The sequence below is a fragment of the Haematobia irritans genome, chromosome 1 (assembly GCF_050003625.1).
Source record: "Haematobia irritans isolate KBUSLIRL chromosome 1, ASM5000362v1, whole genome shotgun sequence".
Classification (NCBI taxonomy): Eukaryota; Metazoa; Arthropoda; class Insecta; order Diptera; family Muscidae; genus Haematobia; species Haematobia irritans.
In genome coordinates, this window is record NC_134397.1 from 39153937 (window position 1) to 39180452 (window position 26516).

At 28.1% G+C, this 26516-nt stretch overlaps 1 protein-coding gene across 1 annotated transcript; it reads left to right on the forward strand.

Moving 5' to 3' along the window:
* The first annotated feature begins 2253 nt into the window (after positions 1-2253).
* On the forward strand, positions 2254-25732 carry sqz (squeeze). Its single transcript, XM_075289875.1, has 4 exons — positions 2254-3944; positions 20807-21588; positions 22102-22368; positions 24318-25732. Exons 2-4 carry the CDS (start codon positions 21097-21099, stop codon positions 25410-25412), a joined length of 1854 nt encoding a protein of 617 aa, XP_075145990.1. The 5' UTR covers positions 2254-3944; positions 20807-21096; the 3' UTR covers positions 25413-25732.
* The last annotated feature ends 784 nt before the right edge of the window (positions 25733-26516 follow it).

Sequence of the window (26516 nt, forward strand, 5' to 3'; positions counted from 1 at the left end):
CCCAAATTTGGCTTGCGAATCCTCTAAGAGAAGCAAATTTCATCCGATCCTGCTGAAATTTGGTACATGGTGTTAGTATATGGTCTCTAACAACCATGCAAAAATTGGTCCACATCGGTCCATAATTATATGTAGCTCCCATATAAACCGATCCCCCGATTTGGTTTGCGGAGCCTCTAAGAGAAGCAAATTTCATCCGATCCGGCTGAAATTTGGTAAATGGTGTAAGTACATGGTCTCTAATGACCATGCAAAAATTGGTCAACATCGGTCCATAATTATATATAGCCACATATAAACCGATCACCAGATTTGACCTCCGGAGCCTCTTGGAAGACCAAAATTCATCTGATTCAGTTCAAATTTGGTACGTGGTGTTAATATATGGCCTCAAACAAACATTGGTCGAAATCGGTCCATAATTATATATAGGCCCCATATAAACGATCCCCAGATTTGACCTCTGGGCCCCTTGGAAGAGCAAAATTCATCCGATTCGGTTGAAATTTGGTACGTGCTGTTAGTATATTGCAGGAATTGGTTCATATCAGTCCATAATTATATATAATTCCCATATAAACCGATCCCCAGATTTGACCTCCGGTGCCTTATGGAGAAGCAAAATTCATCCGATCTGGTTGAGTATATGATATTTAACAACCATGCCAAAAGTGGTCCATATCAGTCCATAATCATATATAGCCCCCATAGAAACCGATCCCGAGTTGAAATTTGGTACATTGTGCTAGAATATGGCCGTTAACAACCATGCCTAACTAGGTCCATATCGGTCTATAGTTATATATAGCTCTCAGATAAATCGATCATCAATCACACAAAAATTGGTCCATATCAAGTTCAAAATTGTATATAGCCCCCACATAAGCGACCCCCATATTTCAATTCTGGCTCTCGATTCGTAATTAATTGTAGACTTACCTATACATACCTTTTTTGTCTAGTATATACCAGGTATGGACTAACTCACAATTTACAAAACGATGTTAAGAAGTTTTAAGATACCACAACCCAAGTAATTCGATTGTGTATGACATTCTTTCGTAGTAGTTTCTACGCAATCCATGGTGGAGGGTACATAAGATTCGGCCTGGCCGAACTTACGGCCGAATATACTTGTTTATTTTATTCTGCTTATGAACTATGTTGTGGGAAATACGAATTAAGTAAATCTTTATACTCCTTTTGTATATAACCTTTTTCCCATTTTTTAGGTCATTTATTTAAAAATTATAAGATTAATAAAACTTTGGAATATTGGAGAAGACTTAATAAATTCCATGAAAAAGTTAAATTGCCTTTAGTACCCTTAAGAGTTCATTGTTTTTGGGTGCATGTATTTATGGCCTTTTTCATTTCTTATACGATCTAACATGTGAGATTTTTTTATTTCCAATAAAAAAATATCACGATCTAAGCCAGGATTATTTTGCTAATAATTTTATTTTGTGTTGTTAGGTTAGGTTAGGTTATGTGGCAGCCCGATGTATCGGGCTCACTTAGACTATTCAGTCCATTGTGATACAACATTGGTGAACTTCTCTCTTATCACTGAGTGCTGCCCGATTCCATGTTAAGCTCAATGACAAGGGATCTCCTTTTTATAGCCGAGTCCGAACGGCGTTTGTGTTGTTCCGACCGGCTTTATTTATTTACCTTATATAATACCATTTACATAAGATTTACATTGAATGGAATAATGTATTCCCTTCATATTTATTTTATAATTTGTTATTAGGTTATAGCTCATTAAATCTGGCAAGTTTCTGTGAGTAAATATCTCTAATTGCAATTGCTGCACTCAAGCATTCCATCACACATAATGCCGTTGAGTATTTTTTGTACCACACATTTTTTTTGCTACTGTCTATGGCAACCCTACACATAATTAGGAACCCTCACTGCCCAACGCACACTAATAAAAAACCTAAACAATACAGAGAGCCCTCAGATTACTAATGAGAGCGAGAGTCTCTATTATTCTCACCATAGTTCTTACCAGTTCTAGCTAAAGCACTGTTAGTGGTGGTGGCTGGATGAAGCTATCTTTTTCTTTCATTTGTTGCGCAGCATGATGAGAGCAAAAAAATCATACACAAATCTATGACAGTGTTAGTTAGTGAGTCACACAGATACTCGTGTATCTGAGTAAACATACAACAGGGAGAGAGTAGCGCGGTTTGCGCTACCCAAAAAAATTCAATTACTCTTCAAAATGATTTTTTTGTTGCTACTCCACTGACAGTTAAGTTTTTGCTATGCCGTGGTGAACATTATTGAATTAATTCGTGAGCGGACGGACAAATACAGAGTGTAGTAGTTTACCAAAAAAAAAAGAAGAAAATAAGAAATAAAAAAAAGAAATATCATTTACAATCACCTACTATGTTATTGTAATAAGAAGAAAGTAAAGAAGGTCCATAACAAAAACTACACAAAACACATACGGAGGGAGTAGAGAAACAAAAGAAAAATTACAAATTTTATGGGAAATTTGGGAATTCATAGAGCTGGTACATTTGGTCTCTGTGCTTAAGAGTGCATTATTGCAATTAGAAAAAAAAAAAACACACACAAAAAAAATAAAACGAAATTAAAAAATAAAAAAAAACAGCGAATAATATTTGAAGAGTTTTTTTTAAGAAAATGGATTAGAATCCCCCCCTAAAAAAAACGTAAAAGGGAAAATATTGAGAAAAATTCCCTCTAAGAGTGAGAGTGTGTGAGTTTTTTACTTACAAAATCAAATCAAGTGTAGTATATTTTTGGTGCGCGGCCATTTTTTTGGTGTGTTCGCTTTTCATCCTCCTCCGCCAGCACAATCGTCTTTATTTGGCTACTCCACACCGTTGCAGCACCCCCTCCTTGCTCTATCAACCATCACGTCTCATAGTCATCGTCATCGTTCATCCTCTTCCTCCTGCATCTTCTATACTACGTGCTGTGAGTTTTTTAGTTGTTGGTCGTAGTCGACTACGTCGTGATCTTTATTGGTGTTGTTGTTGTTTTTCGTTGCCATTGTGCTGAATTCGTGTGTGTCGAAAAAAATAAAGTCTTGTACCCAAAGAAGGAGGCAAACACAAAAAAAGTGTGGAAGAATAATAATAAATACAATAACAACAACAGCAAGAAAACAATACATGGGTATTTTTTTGCAAAGTGGCGACGACTACGAAGAAGTTTTTTTCCATTAAACAAAAAATTAAATAAGAAGCAAAAAAAAAACAAAATAAATAGTGCAAAACAAAAGAAAGGCAATCATATAACAACCAAAAAAGAGCGCAATTTATGTATGTACGGTTGAAAAAAAATAAAAAAAAAAATATAACAAAAACAAAGTTTTTGCAAAAAATATTAAAAAAATTGCTGCATGGTGAATATAAAGAAAAAAAAACATGTGTAAATTTATTTTTGGTTAAAAAAAATTAATATTAAAAAATAATCAATAACAATTTTTATTGGCCCAATAAGAAAAAAACCATAAAAATTTTGCATACAAACTTTTTCACACAATCAACTTTTTTTTTTCTAACAATAAAAAGTGTATCCTAAAGATTTGCAATAGTCCACCCCACCCACACAAGCAATCGTTGTATAAAAGAAGAAAAAAATAATCAATAAAACTTAAAGAAAAAGTTCAAGTACCTGTTTCGTTGTCATCATCATCATAATTGTCGTTAACATCATCGTCTTTGTTCGTCGTTTGTGTTGCAGCAGCAGCAGCAATAACAACAACAACGACATTTATTGCATCTGGAAGTTTGAAACATCATTTGAAGTTGACCGCTACAACTTCTTGTTTGCATTGTTACACCCAACTTGCCACCCACTCACCACACGCACACATTGTGGCAATAACACGTGTTGAGGTGGAAAGACGTTGTTACCCACCTCACCATCGCCTTGTTGTTAAGGATTGCTAAAAGGTTTGTATCAAATATTGTTACCCTACTCACTAAATCTCTCTCTATTCCTAAGATGGGGGGAATTTTGCGTAGATAAAAATTTAGGTTGGAAAAATTGTCGCAAATTGAAATATGAATATCAGTAAAAAAAAATAAATCAGTAAAAATAAATTAAAATAAATTTTTAAGAAATTATACATGTATATATTTTTTAAAATATAGTGTCAAGCAGTTAAAAATTTTTTTAACAAAATTCCATACAAATATTTTTAATGACAGTTTGAATAATAACAACTACTAAATAGAACTAAAACCTTCTTATAGGGAATATTTTTAGGTGATTTAAAGCCTATGATTTTATTTTAAAGGGTGCCAGATTCATGAGATATATGTAGGATCTATATCTTATACTCGCCCTTCTGCAAAGCAATTTTTATAACCTCCACCATAGGATGGAGATATACTAACTTTGTCAATCCATTTATAGTGCATCAAAATATTGTTCTCAGTCCCCTTTAGATATATTATTTTGTCATGGTGATCTAGTTATGTTCGTCCATCCATCTGTTTAAATCACGCAAGCTTTCAGACGAAACGAGCAATCATCGACTTGAAATTTGGCACAAATAATAAGATATGAATTATTAATGATAACAGTTGGAGGCACTTCTACTCTGATGGCACATCGCACCACTTTTAGAAATCACCCTGATATTAACCGATGCCTAGATATGACTTTTTGAGCCTCATTAACCCGTAATTTCCATCCGATCAAGTTGAAATTCGGCATGTTATGGAAGTATCCGTCATCCCTGTAAAAATTGGAGAAGCTATCGGAGCAATGGCTTCCGCCTTTGCTAAATCTGGACCAATGAATAAATCAAGAAGGCATTTGGACCATTATGACTATTTTTTTTTATTTCTAAACATTAGAGTCTCTTGCGGTAGTTGAGGATGTGGAGGTCATTAACATACAGTGGGTTTATTTCCTCAAACAATTTGAATCCTTACTGTCCTAAGTACATCGAGTGGGTTAGGTACGTCTTTGCCCTGACCTACCCTCTCGCCTGTTGGATGAACCCTCATTCATGTTCTGAAAGAAATTTTTCCACTTAATATTGATTGAATTTGTAATATCTTCCCTAAACTAAAATTTAGTGGTCTCTTGAGTTTGGAGAATAGCCAGAAGTGATATGGAGCCCAATCAAACTATCCCCCATGTTCAGGTTTACGTATTAGCTAAACGCACAAGTTTTAACTGTCAATAACTTCTGAACCATTTCATATTTTGCCAAGAAATTCCTTTCATTTACGTTCCTTATCCATAAGACCAGTATGTTAAAATTCCGTATTATATACCATTGAGGTTTGGAAACTAGCGATTGAGGAATATTTTACATCTTGCGAATTCGTAAACCAGAACAAGGGTGAATATCGTGTAAAATTTCAATTCTCTCATATCAATGAGTTGTATTCAATCTCTATGGGAAGGAAGTAACAGTGAATTGGTTAGAATCCAACCTTACACAATCAGGTGCATTTCTATCCCAATTTCCAACGAAGACCATCCTGATTTTGGAAAGTAATTTTAAAAATTTATTGTTTCACACATAGATTGAGTTTGATATAGTAGCAGCTCATAATTCCACTTAGGCAATTCAGTCTATTGTGATACTATAATTTCTCTCTTTTTGATAACTGATAAGAAATCATTGCTCCAACAAATTGTTATTGTATTGAAAAGGACTTGCTCTCGTATAAATGGTCACATAGTATGAGACACCACTCGGCGTTCAAGATGTTAACAGCGAGAAGTATCGTCAGAAGTGGATTCAACACCTGGTATTGAACCCATAATCCTTCGTATATAAGGCGGACATGCTAACCATAGCACCACGGTCACTGTCTTCATAATTATATATTTATTCTAATTACGTTTCCCATTCACGTGAACATAAAATTCCATTCAATAGCCCATACGTTTTCCAATCGAACATGACCAACCCACCACGAGTGTCACAAAACGGCATTTTATTTGTTTACAAACATTCTGTTGAATATAGCAGTTCTTTTTTTACGATTTACTGCTATTAAAATTCATTTCATTCCTCTGCCAAATACAACATAACGTTTAGCAGTTTACTTTTTTATGGCTTTATTTTTATACCACAATATCTAACAACATCGTCGACGCCACCACCCGCATTAAATCAAAATGTATTCAATTTTTTTCTTTTTATTTCATTTTACTTCTCATATGCCTTGTATATTTTTTTCCTTTTCGATGTTGTTGGCCTGGTCCATTGTTTGTTGGTTTATACTAAGGTTTGTGTTGTGGGACTGTGTGTGTGTTTTTCTTTCTTTTTGTGTTTTTGGCCCGTTTCTTGTTTTGTTTGAAGTGCTATTTACCTCTTTTTTTGTATTCAGTTTGGTGTTGTTGCTTTTTCACATCTCATTTCATTTCCATATGGATGAAGTAGTTTTTTTTGTCATTTTGTTTGCTTTGGTTGTATCATTGTCGTCGTTTTTTTTAGCTTACTGTCCACCAATCGTTAATTCAGTTGATGTGTTTGTTGTTTTATTCTCAATTGTTTTTGTAATTCACATTTCAATTGAAGTAGAATTTTGTGTGTGTGTGGGGATGGCCGTCTGCCCATCTGTGCGTATGCCGAGTATGTTGTATTTCTCTTCTCTTATTGCTTCTGGCGTTTTGTTATGGTCGTTTTTTTTCGTTGAGTTTTTCTGTTGCTTCTCTGCTACTGCGCTGTTTTTATGTTTGCTTTATGATCTTTTATAGCCCAGTCTTGTCAATTTTTTTCGCGTTCAACAATCTTTTTTATAGTTTGTTTGATTTTTTTCTGAGGTTTTTTATAGTCTCGAGCCTTGTAAACAAAGATTTTGGGCATTTCTCATTTTTTTATCATTTCTCCATGTGTTTGTATGCATTAGCGCCTTTTATTTCTACCTTCGTGATAATGTCCACTATAGCCTCACAATACAATATCATTTTTGTTGGTTTGATTTTATTTTCGGTTCATTGTATTATGTTGACTTTTTGTTGTTCGTGTTTTTCTTTCTTTTAATTTTATTGCTGTATTAGTTCTTTTCTTTGGAGTGTTTTTTTTTATGTGGGTTTTTCCTCCTCCACCCCACCCTCATAATGAGTTATTCTAGTTGGTTTTGCTTTTTTGCATATAAACTGTGCTTCTTCCTTTTCACCCTACCCTACCGTGGATTTTATAGTTTTTTGTACACAATGTTGGCGGTGACAACTCTGTTGAGAAACCGCGCTCATTTGCTAATGAGAGTTGCCATACTCAATGAATGTGTGCTATTATATTTCGAGTATGTTCTAAGGGAGTTCATTCCATGTTTTTGCTATAATTGGGCGAGCAAACAAGGGATTTAATTAAATCACAATTAGTTAGTACAAAAGCTGCATAAAACTGAACATTTTGTCACTGTAACGGCAGCTTGCACTAGTTAATTAAACACGTCGGCTTTGAAGTCAAACACAATCAATCGACTTAAGACTTAGTACACATTTCCCAGTAATTTATCTCCTAACAAAGCTAGAAATTCTACGTTTTTAATAATCTTGAAGGCGTAACCCTAATGAAAGTGAAAAACATCAGACCGAATTTAGATCTATCCACGACATATATATATAGTCTGATTTCTAAAAGAATTGTTTATAATTCTTAAGCCATACATTTAAATTTTTGCAAATACTAATTTTTTGTGATAACTTTAAAAACATGTATCTCATTCAGTATTAACAAACTTGGATATTATTGTCATTTCTTAACATTAAAACTAACTTACTCTTTAAGGTGGGTATTAAGTTCGAGTTTAGCCGCTAAAGTGAAAACTAAATCAGTAGGCTAGGTTAGGTTATGTGGCAGCCCGATGTATCAGGCTCACTTAGACTATTCAGTCCATTGTGATACCACATTGGTGAACTTCTCTCTTATCACTGAGTGCTGCCCGATTCCATGTTAAGCTCAATGACAAGGGACCTCCTTTTTATAGCAGAGTCCGAACGGCGTTCCACACTCCAGTGAAAGCACTTAGAGAGGGTTTCAAACCTCAGAAATGTCACCAGCATTACTGAGGTGGGATAATCCACTGCTGAAAAACTTTTTGGTGTTCGGTTGTAGTAGGAATCTAACCCACGACCTTGTGTATACAAGGAGGGCATGCTAACCATTGCACCACGGTGGCTCCCAAACTAAACTACATCAGTAAAAAAAGGCATAAAATTATACATATTTGTTGCAAATTTTATTATAACTTGATGGGGAATAGCCCAAAGCAAATTTTCACAAAGTTTGTATTCCTTAAATTGGATTATTAAAGAAAAGTAATCGTGAAAAAATTACGATTTTAGCGGTTAAACTCAATTTTAGTAACCACCTTCAAGCAAAAATCTAAACTCTTTTGTGAGTCAATTATATGTTACTTTGGAATGTATTTTTTTGCAATTTCATCATCAAAATTTATAACATTTTTATTGCAAACCATAAATCTTGGCTGACATAGAATGGTTTGAGTTGTGTTCATTCTTAGTACAAATTATTTATTACGATTATATTTTCTCTTATCGATGATTTGCTTGACCGACTTTACATCCGCTATGCAAGGATATCTCAGACTTCACTTCTTTATACCATCGCCATGGGGGTTGTTTAAAAAACCTTGCAAATCTCTTGAAACTAATTAAAGTCAATAGTGATATTGCTCATCCTTCACGCTGAACCTATATTTAGGAGATTGCGCAGGAGTGTAATGGATTAAGTGGTATGATAACAAAGGGCGCAACTACACCTGCATAACCTGTATACATATGAAAGTATTGATTATTATCACCATCCATGCAACATTTGACTTTAAAACATTTATTTTATTAGATATGAGATAAAAAATTATAGTATTCCTAAGACTCATACCACATGTGGTATACATACAAATACAGTTTGCTAAATGTTATATAATAGTACATATATTTGTTATCTATTTCAACAAATAACGATTTAATAAAACGAAAGAATGGCAGAGTTTTACTGAAACTTTCATGGCTTATTTTCCTAAGTTTTCCTAAAATATTTTTTAAGGTAGTTATAGAGAAGTTTTTAAAGTAATATATACTCGGAAGTCTATCAATTAATTGGAAATTGTACGTTATAATAGACCGGAACGCTGATTTCTCAATCAGAGCAGGACCAGCAGATATTGAGTTGGTATTGCCAGAGAATGAAAGTTAGAAATTTGAAAGTTCTTATGCATATGTATATAGCAAACTATTGCCAAGACATAGGTGACAAAACGTGGAAATTAGAAAGTAACCGTTCAAATTTATAGTAAATAGGGCTTCTTTATGCAGCTGCCTTTCCTCGTTATAGTTTCTTTCCTAGTTTAATGCTGATTAGTTGTGATGATATTGCTCTTGCATTGATAATGGTATTCTGGCAATCGAAAAGAAAAAGTATTTCAAGAAGAGGGATATAAACTTCCAAAGTTTAACAATAGTAGAACCGCGCCCAGTTATGAGAACCAGAAGTGAATTCGGCTATCGATCCATTCCTAGTTCCTACAACTGAACTAATAGGATGCTGCCCATTCTCAACCACAACTATTCATCTCCTAGATCAATGCTATACCAATCATGTATTTGCATAAATCATTAAATATTTTGAAATAAGAGATGAACAATTAAATATAATAGTTTTAATGATTTTAATCTCTTCCCTCTTAAAGAAGTAATGTTTAAATTAAGAAAAAATAAAAAAAAAATTTTAACATTATTTCTTTAAAATGAAAATCTCTTTCCTTTACTTTAAGAAACTGAGTAACGCAAATTTCATATATTCATATATTAAAATTTCATAGTTTTTATACAAACAATTTTTAAAACAAAGATTATGAACTTTCTTTTAATTAAAATTTCTTTATTTATATGAAATTTGTCCTTAATGCCTGGACCAAAATTACGTTCCATCACTATAGCTATAAGCTAATTTTTCAGTGTAATTTCGATGCTAAACAGTGATTAAGGCCTTAAATAGTCGATGCAACAAAGCTCTAGGAAAATCAGACATTTTCTCTGAAAATATATAATATGCTACTTTCCTTTTGTGTATATTCAAACCTAACCTATACCAAATATTATATAATTTAATACTTATAAAATTTTCTATACACAAAAATGTTGCATTGTTTTAAAATTTTTTGTATCTATTGTTGTTATGCACTTTAAAGCTAGCCAAGTGGGAGTCGTAACCGTAACCATTGCCATCTTTAAACATCCTTGGTTTATTTTCAAATACTCAACTCCTCCGAATGGGATCATTTCTTTGACAATAGCTACCCAAACTCTTAAAATTCCTTATTTGAACACCATCCTTCACTCACCCAAAGTTCCATTGAAACTATAAGCGAAGAAGCTGCTGCAATTGCTGGCGCTTCTTCTTCATCTTTTCATTTCAACTCTGTCCTTAGAAAAGCCTATTATATTAGAAATATGAGAAGTATGAGGACTTGTGGAGAAGGGTGGATGGTAGTTAGAAGTTTTACTATTATATTGTACCGTCACTCCCCCACATATATAAAGGAGGGTTAAGTAAAGTATGCTAATGTTGGCAACTCTGGCTATGATTGCTGTATGATTGGCCGCCCCGTTTTTTTTGTGAAATTTTTTATGTGTGTGCCATTATACATGCATTTAAACAAGCGTTTGTATGACACGATGAATGCATCGTGTTAGCTTGAATATACATACATATATCGCTTTTAACGAAATTTTCTACTTTGTTTACATATGCCTAAATATTGGCAAAAAGCGTTTTGCGACAAAAAAAAAAAAGACACTATCGCACTCGTTTGTTATTGTTGGACCATTTGCTGTTGCCTATAAACCGCGCGCAAAAAGCGCGACAAACGTAAAAGCGTTGGTAAAGACTATTACTCCCTCCCTCATCATGAATTGACTCTCGGCTATTGATGTATTTGTATGTGTGTGTGTGAGAGAGAGTGTTGGTGGGGCTCGCAAAAAACGACTCTCATTGTTGTAGTTGTATTTTTTTTGCATGCTATTTTATATTCTGACAAGTTTTTTGTGTGTATACCATTTTTTATAAGAGTACATACATTTTTTGTGCTTGTTCATTATTGTTGTTGGTTCGGTGCTTTGGCATAGTAATGAATAATGAAATACACGAAGTAGAAAAAAACGAAAAATAACAAGAAAAAAAAACGATTTTAATGTTTTTTGATTAAATACTATCGCTCTTACACACCACTTTGAACAAAAAAAGGAAGCAAAAATATTCGATGATGCAGGGAAAAAAAAAACAAAAATATAATAAGAATACGACGAAAATGGGAAAATTGATTTTGTTTTGAAAGTTTAGCCACTAATTTATTTCTTTGTTTAATACTTTATATAATATTAATAAATTATTTAAATCTATTCATTTTTGTAGCACAAATTAGTAATTCATTTTTCGGTGCGATCTTATGGCACTGTCTGATAATATTTTGCCGTTTAATATCTATCCATCTTAAATTAAATATTTAAATTTTTCAAATTAATCAACGTTTTAAATATTGCCAATTTTTTTACAGTTGCATATAAATTCATTTAAAGCAAATAGGGTTTTCTAGTTTTTTTCAACGTGCTGAATTTATTTGAGAGGGAAATAACTTTGGAATGATGAAATGTGCCAGACGTCAAAATTCTGCCCAAAAAATTAAGATGTCAATGTTTTATTTATGGAACACAATATCCGAAACTTTTCAGGTCTTAATACCAGTACTATGGTTTCGATTTTATTATTAAATTATATGTTATAATTAGAATTGTAAAAGAAAACAAATATTCCCTTTAAGCCTTGTCAAAATGTGGATAAAATATCAAATATATAAAATAGTCGACTTTAAAATACTGTATTTGAAATAAAAGTAACCGCTAACATTTCATTACAAAGATCGATAATAAAATTACATTACATTAAATGTTAATCACATTAAAAGTTACTTTTAAAAGGGAATTGGGTTGAAATATTAGGCACCGATGTATAAGAAGGGCAAATTTTGAATTGGTTAAAGCTCCATCTTAGTTTCAAGGCCAGTAATTATTATCGTAATTATGTTCAATACAGTTGTATGTTCTCAAGGTCCTTTGCGCTTGATGTAACATTTTAAAACTCTGGGATTGTCTCTTTGGGTTCACCATACTATCAATTTAAATCCCATAATAGATATATTAGGTTTATTGGCTATTGACATGTTTAGTTCCTATGTATCACTCTGAAATTAATGAATAACTCAAAACTAAACTCTAACTACAGCCAATTTATATTTATTTCAGTTCACAGACAACGACAACAATTATTATCACAATTAAGTTCAATATACTTGTATGTTCATAAGGTTCTTTGCGCTTGATTTAACATGTTAAAAACTCTGGAATTGTCTCTTTGGTTTCATCATACTATCAATTTAAATCCCATAAAAGATATGCATCGGTGGGTAAATTAGGTTTATTGGCCATTGACATATTTAGTTCCTATGTATCACTCTGAAATTGATGAGTAACCTAAAACTAAATTTGGGAACTAACGCCAATTTCTATTTATTTCAGTTCACCGACAAGAACAGTAATTATTATCGCAATTAAGTTCAATATACTATGTTCTTAAGGTCATTTGCGCTTGATTTTAAAGCTAAAAAGTCTGGAATTGTCTCTTTAAGTCAGAATACTGTCAATCTAAGTCCCATAAGAGATATGCATCGGTGGGTAAATTAGGTATATTGGTCATTTTCTATAGCATGTTTGGGATGGACTCATTGCTTTAAAGCTAATAATTATTCAAAATAATTAGGGTTTTCTTTTTCCCGGGCTTTTTCCATTCCCGGGAAAGCGGGATTTTTTTTTTCAAATTTCCCGGGATCCCGGTCAAAGGGAAACCTGCTTTGATGTGGCATACATTTAGACATTTCAATTAATTAGAAATCGCCTAGAGCTATGGTTGGAAAGCGCTACCTGGACAACTAACAATATATATTCTCTTGATCTCTTACATCAGCAATAAATCATACTAAAATACGAAATATTTTGTAATACAAAAATTTTTTACAATGGTTAAGACAGTCTCTTTGGGTATAATTTTCGGAAGCACACTATTAATGTAGAGGGATATTTTGAACATTAAAGAACTGTTTGGAAATGAAAGAAACTTATTTCGATTTTCGGTCAATATTCCCAAAAGCGAAACACTATCGCCTATTATCTCATTCACATTACACTTCCAAAATCCACTTTAACTAGATTTTAACTGTCATTTGCCTTTTAAATAAAATCAATTTTTAATAGATTTTGAGCCTAATCTTTATACCTCATAAGCTTGACATTAAAGTAACTATCTTAATAATGTTTAGAATTTTCATATTTCATTAAAACATCCTTGCAATAATTATGAAATTTTGAAATTATGCAATTGCAAACGTGGGTTACATAAGGTACGGGACATTTTACCTTTATAGAGGTTTACTCAGTCTACCAGTCTATCGGAATGCCGGTTTACAGAAATATGACAATCATAAATTAGGAAAACAACCTTCTTTTTAACAATTGGGAGCCCGTTAGAATCTGGGCTAGAACCTACTACTATGTATGTCCCACAAGTCAACTACTACTACTTGGTACCATAGTCATTCACATTATACTTCCAAAAACCACTTTAACTAGATTTCAACTTTCATTTGCCATATAAAATCCTCTAATATAGATAAAATGTTGTAAAGGAAATTTCCAGGGAATTCCCGCTTAATAGCACATTGCCGGGATCCCGTTCCCAAAAAAAAAAACCCTAAAAATAATATAAAAGATCATATAATTTCATTTACACAATCAACCTCGATAATAACAAGACCTCGAGCATGATTAAACAAAATATAAGTTATTAAACAAAATTTCTAACAACAAACACAAATAAACTAAAATGTCTATATCTCATTATTCTCACCTCTGGTTCCTCTCATTAAGAAAAACGACCAAATAATATACCAGTCGCCAATTTTGCATTTTCCATCATGCCATTCTGAAAGACACTATGGATTTCTTTTTAATTTTTGTTTATTCATTAAATATATGCAACAAAAAGATGACACTACTTTAGTAGGTTGATGCTATCGCTTGAAACAAAAAACTAAATGAAGTGAAAAAAAATCACAACAAAAGCAACTGTAAAAAATCTAATTTTATTGCAGGTCGTAAATTAAGAGATCCCTTTTGTGATGTGCGAGCATGTTTTTGCTTGCCACACGACAAATTAAAATAAAATATTTGTGTGTCTTCTTTTTTGCTTTTGTTGGTTTTTCGTTTTTTATCTGCTGCTGTTTGATTTGGTGAATGAAACTTTGCTGTTGTGTTGAACAAGAGACGAAATGCCAATGTTTTGATTTACACCTACGGTAAAAAGAATACCCATTGACAGCAGATAAAGAGAGAGAGAGAAAAAGAGAGTACTACTGTTTTTGTTGCAGAGCGCGATGTATTGAAAAAAAACGAAACGCATACACTGAACACGAATCAATTGACCAGATAAATTCAACCAAAATATTTGATTTTGGCTGTTTTTTTTTTGTTTTTTTTTTGATTTCGTTGTATGCCCTACACCACTCTGATGAGAACAGGATATAATAAATGCGCTTTGCATCTAGATGTGTCAAAATATAGTCACACATTGTACCAATGAAGGCTACGGGATTTTTTAAACATTCTACCACAACGCCTCTCACTTACGGAAACCGCAAGTTTTCATTACCGTATATATTAGATTTGGTATCGACCTAAATATAGTATATATATGGTATAGAAATTAATGGTAATAAAAGGAATATTTCGGAATAAAATGAAAACGTCATACCCGTGGATCCGGAAAGGGCCCGGGCCTTGCAAAATGTTGACCACTTCCCGTATAAGCAATATGGTACTCCTATTAAAGCTAATTTTGAGTATATTGTAAAAAAATATATTTCGAATTAAAACATATAGTTCATAACCTTGGATCTGCAAAGGTCCTGGGCCCTGTACTTTAGTCCACTTTTGGGCCCTATCCGTAGGGAAAAGGCTTTTACACTCTCCTACCTCCAATTTTTTTTTATATTTTGAAGATCTTGTGGTAAAGTAGATTTGTTTCGTTTGGTCTAGAGTATCGCAAAGTCGTCTATACCAAACTTTATCTCCCTCTCACAATATTTTTATTCTCCTGTTTTGACTATATTACGATTTTGTTTTTTTTTTGCGAAAATGAGTTTTTTTGTTCCTTTGCCTTAAATGCTGCATATGTCCTTTACTATATCCTAAAAATGGCAAAAAATGGTTGCAAAAAAACACGCACACTCTTCGTTTGTTGTTTTCTTCATCGCATCCCCTATACACACACACACACGCTCTCAGATTAAACAACAAACGGACTTTTGGCATGCGACTGATATAATTGTTTCATGTTTATGGGATTTTCGTTTGTTTTTACTCTTTGGGCTTTTCCACCACAGTCATTTGTTTGTTCATTGTCCTCATCTGTTTTGTTGTCTACCACCACCACCACCACTCCACACATGAATTCATTGCTGCCTATTTTGCGTAGTTGTGGTCAACCGGCGATTTAAGGTTTGAAGAAAAAGCAAACCACATGGATTTATTTATTGTTTTGCGCTTTATTTTACTTATCCACTAAAAAATTGTTTTTATTTACATGCCTTTATTGTATTTACTTCCGAATTAGTGCCTTGTATTTCTCGTTTTTTGTTGTAAAAGGCCTTAGCTATTTTAGCGCCAAATCGATTATGGTTTTATTCGAACAGCTGATTATTATTGGCTTCACCATCACGGTTGCCACAGTTGGTCGAATTCTACCAAAAATGGTAGATTTTCCATAGAAATAACATTTTGATAAAATTTTCTATAGAAATTAAATTTTGACAAACTTTTCTATAGAAATAAAATTTTGACAAAATTTTCTATAGAAATAAAATTTTGACAAAATTTTCTATAGAAATAAAATTTTGACAAAAATTTTCTATAGAAATAAAATTTTGACAAAATTTTCTATAGAAATAAAATTTTGACAAAATTTTCTATAGAAATAAAATTTTGACAAAATTTTCTATAGAAATAAAATTTTGATAAAATTTTCTATAGAAATAAAATTTTGACAACATTTTCTATAGCAATAAAATTTTGTCAAAATTTTCTATAGAAATAAAATTTTGACAAAATTTTCTATAGAAATAAAATTTTGACAAAATTTTCTATAGAAATAAAATTTTGACCAAATTTTCTATAGAAATAAAATTTTGAGAAAATTTTCTATAGAAATAAAATTTTGAGAAAATTTTCTATAGAAATAAAGTTTTGAGAAAATTTTCTATAGAAATAAAATCTTGACAAAATTTTCTATAGAAACAAAATTGTGACAAAATTTTCTATAGATATAAAATTTTGACAAAATTTTCATTAGAAATAAAATCTTGACAAATTTTTCTATAGAAATAAAATTTTCTATAATAATAAAATCTTGACAAACTTTTCTATAGAAATAATACTTTGACAAAATTTTCTATAGAAATAAAATTTTCTTAAATTTTCTATAATAATAAAATCGTGACAAAATTTTCTTTAGAAATAAAATTTTGACAAAATTTTCTTTAAAAATAAAATTTGGACAAAATTTTCTTTAAAAATAAAATTTTGAAAAAAAATTCTATTGAAATAAAATTTTGACAACATTTTTTTAGAAATAAAATTTTGACAAAATTTTCTATAGAAATAAAATTTTGACAAAATTTTTTATAGAAATAAAATTGTGGCAAATTTTTCTATAGAAATAAAACTTTGACAAAATTTTCTATAGAAATAAAATTTTGACAAAATTTTCTATAGAAATAATATTTTGACAAAATTTTCTATAGAAATAAAATTTTGACAACATTTTTTATAGAAATAAAATTTTGACAAAATTTTTGACAAATTTTTCTATAGAAATAAAATTTGGACAAAATTTTCTATAGAAATGATATCTTGATAAATTTCTCTATAGAAATAAAATTTTGACAAAATTTTCTATAGAAATAAAATTTTAATAAAATTTTCTATAGAAATAAAATTTTGACAAAATTTTCTATAGAAATAAAATTTTGTCAAAATTTTCTATAGAAATAAAATTTTGACAAAATTTTCTTTGAAAATAAAATTTTGACCAAATTTTCTATAGAAATAAAATTTTGAGAAAATTTTCTATAGAAATAAAATTTTGAGAAAATTTTCTATAGAAATAAAATCTTGACAAAATTTTCTATAGAAACAAAATTGTGACAAAATTTTCTATAGAAATAAAATTTTGACAAAATTTTCTTTAAAAATAAAATTTTGACAAAATTTCTATAGACATAAAATTTTGACAAAATTTTCTATAGAAATAAAATTTTGACAAAATTTTCTATAGAATTAAAATCTTGACAAATTTTTCTATAGAAATAAAATTTTCTTCAATTTTCTATAATAATAAAATCTTGACAAAATTTTCTATAGAAATAATACTTTGACAAAATTTTCTATAGAAATAAAATTTTCTTAAATTTTCTATAATAATAAAATCGTGACAAAATTTTCATTAGAAATAAAATGTTGACAAAATTTTCTTTAAAAATAAAATTTGGACAAAATTTTCTTTAAAAATAAAATTTTGAAAAAAATTTCTATTGAAATAAAATTTTGACAAAATTTTTTTTAGAAATAAAATTTTGACAAAATTTTCTATAGAAATAAAATTTTGACAAAATTTTTTATAGAAATAAAATTTTGACAAATTTTTCTATAGAAATAAAACTTTGACAAAATTTTCTGTAGAAATAAAATTTTGACAAAATTTTCTATAGAAATGATATCTTGATAAAATTCTCTATAGAAATAAAATTTTGACGAAATTTTCTATAGAAATAAAATTTTGACAAAATTTTCTATAGAAATAAAATTTTGACAAAATTTTCTATAGGAATAAAATCTTGACAAAATTTTCTATAGAAATAAAATTTTAACAAAATTTTCTATAGAAATAAAATTTTGACAAAATTTTCTATAGAAATAAAATTTTGACAAAATTTTCTATAGAAATAAAACTTTGACAAAATTTTATTAGAAATAAAATTTTGACAAAATTTTCATTAGAAATAAAATCTTGACAAAATTTTCTTTAAAAATAAAATTTTGACAAAATAAACGTCTGGAAAAAATTGTCCTGTTTTCAGGGTGTCCGTATTTGGGAGGTTTCTCTGTAATTTTAACGGCTATATCAATTAGTTTCCTGTAAATATATTTTATTCGCACCCTTAACTGGGTTTTATCCTTGATGATATTATCTACTACTAAATTATTCTTGGTGTGTAAACATTCCATTCGTCTACGTGCTCAAAATCAATATCACCATGAAGATGATATTGACAATTTTCGTGGTTATTGCAAAATTTTTCTTTACTCACTATTGTAGAAAATGGCGCCGTACATTCCCGAAACATCGAAAAAAAATCGAAGAACAAACAAAAATTCAAAATAATGCTGAAATTTATGTTTTCTAAAGTTGTGTTTTTTTGTATTGTCGATTACTTACACTCTATGTCACATATTCCCGTTTTTTATTATTTTTTTTTTGATGGCATACAGTGCGCCACAAAATGTTCAAGCTTAAAATCGTTTTTGCTTATTTGCAGAAAACTTTAAGAAATTTATACAAATACTTACCAAAGACCCAAGAAAATAATCTATAGTTTTTGCTGAATTTGTTTTTAAATATATGTTGTGATATTCGCATTTTTTATACTAAATGCTTTGGAGACAATTTTTTTACATTTCCTATATAAAACAAAAGAAACTACTTAAGAATATTTTAATACTATATTACAGTTGGGGTTATAATTACTTATTTAATTTAACTTAATTTATTAAATTTTCAATATTTTTGGTTAATTTTTTTTATTTTAATATAAATTAGTTTTAATTATAAGTAAGTTAATATAAAATAAAATAATTATTAAAATAACTTTATTTGAAATGGAATTATTTTAGATCAACTTATTGCACAACAATTTAATTTGCTATAAATTTTTTGTTGTATTTTAACTATATAAAATAAATATTTATAAAATTAGTTTTATAAATATTTATATATATTTTTTATTTTATAATTTTTACTTAATTTTACAAAATTAAATTTATATTTTTATATTTTAAAATTATAATTTTTTAATAAAGTTTTGATTTCGAATTATATAAAATAAATATTTATAAAATTATTTTTATAAATATTTATATTATTTATTTAATATAATATTTTTTTATTTCGTAATATGTATTTAATTTTATAAAATTAAATTAATTTTCTAAACTTCTTTTATAAAGTGTTTTGATTTTTAGTTATATAAAATAAATATTTATAAAATTTGTTTTATAGATATTTATATATAGTTTTAATTTTGTAATGTATATTTAATATTTAATTATTAATTTTTTAATTTAATTTTATAAAAAAATATTTGTAAAATTAGTTTTATGAATATTTGTATGATTTTTTTAATTTTACAAAAATTATTTAGGTTTGTCTGTTTCATTTTATAAAAAAAATAATAATTTTATAAAGAGATGTGGGATTGTTTTTATAAACAGATTTAATTTTATTTTATATTTCGAGTTTTATACCCTTCACAATTCGAGTTGTATACGCTTCACCAAGGGTTTTCAAATTTGGCACAAGTTATTACTTTGGCTCAGTCATTCGCTATTGTTTTTGGAGAGAAATCGGTTCATATTTCGATATAGTTACTATAGCTTTTTACAGATTAATTTAATTTATTTTATTTTAATTTAGTTTAATTTAATTTAATTTAATTTAATTTAATTTAATTTAATTTAATTTAATTTAATTTAATTTAATTTAATTTAATTTAATTTAATTTAATTTAATTTAATTTAATTTAATTTAATTTAATTTAATTTAATTTAATTTAATTTAATTTAATTTAATTTAATTTAATTTAATTTAATTTAATTTAATTTAATTTAATTTAATTTAATTTAATTTAATTTAATTTAATTTAATTTAATTTAATTTAATTTAATTTAATTTAATTTAATTTAATTTAATTTAATTTAATTTAATTTAATTTAATTTAATTTAATTTAATTTAATTTAATTTAATTTAATTTAATTTAATTTAATTTAATTTAATTTAATTTAATTTAATTTAATTTAATTTAATTTAATTTAACTTAATTTAATTTAATTTAATTTAATTTAATTTAGTTTAATTTAATTTAATTTAATTTAATTTAATTTAATTTAATTTAATTTAATTTAATTTAATTTAATTAATTTAATTTAATTTAATTTAATTTAATTTAATTTAATTTAATTTAATTTAATTTGATTTAAATTAAATTAAATTAAATTAAATTAAATTAAATTAAATTAAATTAAATTAAATTAAATTAAATTAAATTAAATTAAATTAAATTAAATTAAATTAAATTAAATTAATTTAATTTAATTAACTGATTAAAAAAAAAATAATAAAAACAATTAAAAATTATTGTCCCCGAGTGTTTATTGCAAATCTTAATATGGCTTTTTATATACTGCTTTAGTTTATAAAAAAAATCAGCATTTACATTGAAACTATTACGCATGAATAGCAAAAATAAACCATTGGCCGATGCTACAGATGCTTGGTCAACGAAAAACCTCAATAATTTTATGAATGAATTTTTTTCGTAGTTGCTTTCTTTTACAATTTTTATACTAACAACAAGTATACGTTTTCTTTTTTAGGTTCTTTGCAGAGTTGGCCACTTTTTTGGGGTTACATGTGGAGCCAAAGTTAGTTTTTGCCCGGAAATCATAGGTGACGAACACGATCGCGCATCTGGAAAAAACGCAATCAAAATTTTGTTTTTATTTTTTTTTGTGTGACTCAAATGATTATTGGAAATTTTTAAAGAGATCACAATCGAAAAAAAAGAAAAAAATCCTCTGAACACAAATACCAAATTCCTAATACGAATCTTCCTAAAGCGGCTTAAAGTCTCAATTAAAACAAAACCGCCAACAACAAATCTTTTATGGCTGATATTTCAGCCTTAACGGCATTAGCAGCTGCCTCATCGAGCGTATATCCATCTGGTGCCGTAGCCGCCAATAATTTACATAATTTACATCATCGCCGCCCCACCATCGATCAATTGCGTTCAATGAATGATCGTAGCGTTTTATCGTCGCTGAGTCATTTGACTACAGCCGACTTACGGACGGCGCAATTGGTGCATGAATACAATAAACCATTCAACATCAATGAATTTCGTCAAAATGTTGAACGTTTGGATTATTCATTGAAAAACGGTCTCGTCGGTGTCAATCTTCAGCAACAGCAACATCAAACGAATACCCAACAACAGCAACAGCAAATGGTTGCCGAACAACAACAACAGCAGGCTCATGAACAACAACAACAACAACAGCAACATCATCATCAGCAGCAACAACAGTTAAAGCAATCCTATAGTCCGCCAAATTCACCGCCCACACCGAATATGACCGAACAACCGGAACAAAAGGTAAGAGAAGTGCTTGGTTTTTTCATGTAGAATATGAAAATTCAAAATGATATTCCAAAGGCAAATACATTTTAGATTTAACACCAAGAAAAGAAGATTGGAAAGATTTTTATGTAATTATTTTTCCACGACCGAAATTTTGAAAAGAGCTTCGAACTTCGAAATTACCCACAACGTTGAATTTTAAATTTCTTTCGAAGTTGAAAAAAAAATTTTGTTTTTACGGTACGAAAAAATTCAATTCTCGATTTTAAATTTCATTTTTTGTCGAAGATCCAATTTTGAAAAATGTTTTGAACAAAGAAATCTCCCAAAAAATTCAACTCAATGTACATTTAATTTTTTTTTTTTCGTAGTTCGAAGAAAACCCTTCTCTCAGTGTACTTTGAGCCATTATTACCCAATAATCCTCAATTATATTTGTACCAAAATTATTTATCTTATTTAAAAAAAAATAATTCAAAATTCAAAATTAAATTAAAAATACTAAATTTTCTTTTCTTTCCTTTTCAGTACGACCCCAATGCGGCTGCTGTCGAACATCATCATCAGCAGCAACAGCATCAGCCTAAATCGCACCGTTCACATAATCATACCTCACCGGATGGTCGAGAGACCAAACCCTACAAATGTACCCAATGTACCAAATCATTTGCCAATTCATCGTACCTCTCCCAGCATACACGGATCCATTTGGGTATTAAGCCCTATCGCTGTGAAATCTGTCAACGCAAATTCACCCAACTTTCACATCTGCAACAACACATACGCACTCATACGGTAAGTGAATACTTTCGAACAACAATATTTGAATATCTTGAATATTATTAAAATTAAATTTAATTTAGTTTAAATTAGTTTAATTTAATTTAATTTAATTTAATTTAATTTAATTTAATTTAATTTAATTTAATTTAATTTAATTTAATTTAATTTAATTTAATTTAATTTAATTTAATTTAATTTAATTTAATTTAATTTAATTTAATTTAATTTAATTTAATTTAATTTAATTTAATTTAATTTAATTTAATTTAATTTAATTTAATTTAATTTAATTTAATTTAATTTAATTTAATTTAATTTAATTTAATTTAATTTAATTTAATTTAATTTAATTTAATTTAATTTAATTTAATTTAATTTAATTTAAATTAATTTAATTTAATTTAATTTAATTTAATTTCATTTAATTTAATTTCATTTCATTAAATTAATTTTTTAATTAATTAATTTTAATTAAATTAATTTTAATTAATTTTAATTTAATTAAATTTAATTAATTAAATTAAATTGAATTAATTTAATTTAATTTAATTTAATTTAATTTAATTTAATTTAATTTAATTTAATTTAATTTAATTTAATTTAATTTAATTTAATTTAATTTAATTTAATTTAATTTAATTTAATTTAATTTAATTTAATTTAATTTAATTTAATTTAATTTAATTTAATTTAATTTAATTTAATTTAATTTAATTTAATTTAATTTAATTTAATTTAATTTAATTTAATTTAATTTAATTTAATTTAATTTAATTTAATTTAATTTAATTTAATTTAATTTAATTTAATTTAATTTAATTTAATTTAATTTAATTTAATTTAATTTAATTTAATTTAATTTAATTTAATTTAATTTAATTTAATTTAATTTAATTTAATTTAATTTAATTTAATTTAATTTAATTTAATTTAATTTAATTTAATTTAATTTAATTTAATTTAATTTAATTTAATTTAATTTAATTTAATTTAATTTAATTTAATTTAATTTAATTTAATTTAATTTAATTTAATTTAATTTAATTTAATTTAATTTAATTTAATTTAATTTAATTTAATTTAATTTAATTTAATTTAATTTAATTTAATTTAATTTAATTTAATTTAATTTAATTTAATTTAATTTAATTTAATTTAATTTAATTTAATTTAATTTAATTTAATTTAATTTAATTTAATTTAATTTAATTTAATTTAATTTAATTTAATTTAATTTAATTTAATTTAATTTAATTTAATTTAATTTAATTTAATTTAATTTAATTTAATTTAATTTAATTTAATTTAATTTAATTTAATTTAATTTAATTTAATTTAATTTAATTTAATTTAATTTAATTTAATTTAATTTAATTTAATTTAATTTAATTTAATTTAATTTAATTTAATTTAATTTAATTTAATTTAATTTAATTTAATTTAATTTAATTTAATTTAATTTAATTTAATTTAAATTAAATTAAATTAAATTAAATTAAATTAAATTAAATTAAATTAAATTAAATTAAATTAAATTACATTACATTTAATTTAAATTAAATTAAATTAAATTACATTACATTACATTACATTAAATTAAATTAAATTACATTAAATTAAATTAAATTAAATTAAATTAAATTAAATTAAATTAAATTAAATTAAATTAAATTAAATTAAATTAAATTAAATTAAATTAAATTAAATTAAATTAAATTAAATTAAATTAAATTAAATTTAATTAAATTAAATTAAATTAAATTAAATTAAATTAAATTAAATTAAATTAAACTAAATTAAATTAGATTAAACTAAATTAAATTAAATTAAATTAAATAAAAAAATATAATATAATAAAATAAAATAAATTAATTTAAATTTGTAAATTATTTTAAAAAATTAATAAGATTTTTGATTTCAAATAATCTAATTTGTAATTTCGTCATCTTCAAAATTTTCAGGGCGATAAACCTTACAAATGTCGTCATGCCGGCTGTCCGAAGGCCTTCTCACAACTCTCCAATCTCCAGTCGCATTCAAGGTGCCATCAAACCGATAAACCATACAAATGTAACTCGTGCTACAAGTGCTTCACCGATGAGATGACCCTACTCGAGCACATACCAAAGCACAAAGATTCCAAACATTTGAAAACGCACATATGCAATTTGTGCGGCAAATCCTATACCCAAGAGACATATCTGGAAAAGCATTTGCAAAAGCATGCCGAAAAGGCGGAAAAGCAACAGCAACGACATGCCAATCTCAATGTACAACATCATGTACCAGCCGGTGGTATAGGTCTAAGTCTACAGCGTCAGGTGGTAATGAATGCGGCCGTGGCAGGAGCCGATGCCAATGCGGCCTATTGGGCTAAGGTAAGTGCTGATGGAGCGGTAAATGCGGCCACTTTGGCTGAAGCCATTCAACAACAACAAACCCAAGCGCAACAACAACAGGCTCAAAATGGCTATAATTTCTCATCTCTACAACACCAACAACAGCAACAGGAGTTACTACAACACCATCAACGTTTGGTCAATGGTACCGCAAATGGTGGTGGCGGAGGGGGTGATAGTGCAAATAGTGGCAATACCCCCAATCACTCACAAAGTCCCATCGAACAGGGTGAAGATTTGGTAATACGTCAAACAACGTCTTCATCCTCGTTGCAACAACAACAGCAACATCAGCAACAACAAAATCAACAACACCACCAGCAGCAGCAACAATCCCATTCACCCAATAACATGGCAGTGGTGAATTCGTCACCCTATGATGTTAAGACAACATCAGCTTTTACACCCATTCCCACAGCACCACCTCATCTACAGGCGGCCGCTTTGGCCCAGCAAAGGCCTCCACCGGCGGCAGCCTATATATATCAACAAAATGCTGCAGCTGCGGCAGGATTTCCCACGCAGCTGATATCTTTGCATCAGATACGCAATTACGCCCATCAGCCAGGAGCAGCAGCAGGTCTGCTGGCCGGTGATCATCTATTGGGCCTTAGTGTAACAGCCGGTGGTGCGGGGGGCAAAGATAAGACACAATAGTATAGCTCTCCCATGTCGTCGCCATCAGCATCGAGTACGAGTTCATCGACAGCGTCTTCAATGAAAAGACAAAAATTTTATCATGCGAATGCTAACTCATCGCCAACGCATTCATCAGAGCCATATGACGGTAGGCGACAACAGCAACATCACCAACGACAAAGATCACAAACAGAAGATTCCCTAGAAGCTGAAGAGGCAGAGGAGAGCTGAAATGATAGTTAAGTTTGTGGTATCTACTGTATAGTATGATATGGCTAAAGATGATGGTGCTAAAGCTATAGTAAGGGGCGAGAAAACAAACAAAAAACGAAAATTTATCATCTTGCTTAGTTTTTGGAAGGAAGTGATAATTTTCGATAGACAAAAGTGAAACGTAACACGAAAAAAAAAACAAAAAGAGTTGTAAGAAAATCCTTGTAGAATATCTCAATTACTCCTCCAACATAAGATTTTTAAGATCTACAAAAAAAAAACCTCCACAAAAACAATTTGAAATTGTTTTAGTTTTCTATGTCCTTATGAATCATTAGTTTTTGTTTTTTTTTCTCTTTAGTATCTACACAAGTTTTTTTTTTTTTGAACAAATTTCCATAAAACCTTTTAAAGGAATATCAATTAAAATTTCAATTGTATCAATTATATTTTTGGTATTCATATTTTAATTGCATTTGTATGCAATTAATAATGTAATTGCTACAATTATTTTTTTAATTAAATCATGAATTTTAGTTATGGAAATTGGAAATAATCTATGATTAACTAAATTAATTTATTTTGTATCAATTAAATTATTTTTTTTTATATTTAAATGATAAATTTTATTACGGAAATTGGGTTACATTTTATTATGGACAAAATTAATTTATTTTTGATTAATTATTTTTTTAATCAATTAATTTGTTTTTATAAACACTTGTGATTCACTTTTTTCTTTTGTGATTGAAGCAATTAAAATTAAAAAAAAATAATTGTATTAATTATAGTGACACCTCTCCGTAGTGGATGTGGTCCCACGGTCCCCTAAATTTGGTCTACTTCTTAGAGGTTAACTTTAATGTGATAACATAGCCAACGTCTCGCAAAAATTGTCCAGTTTTTTAG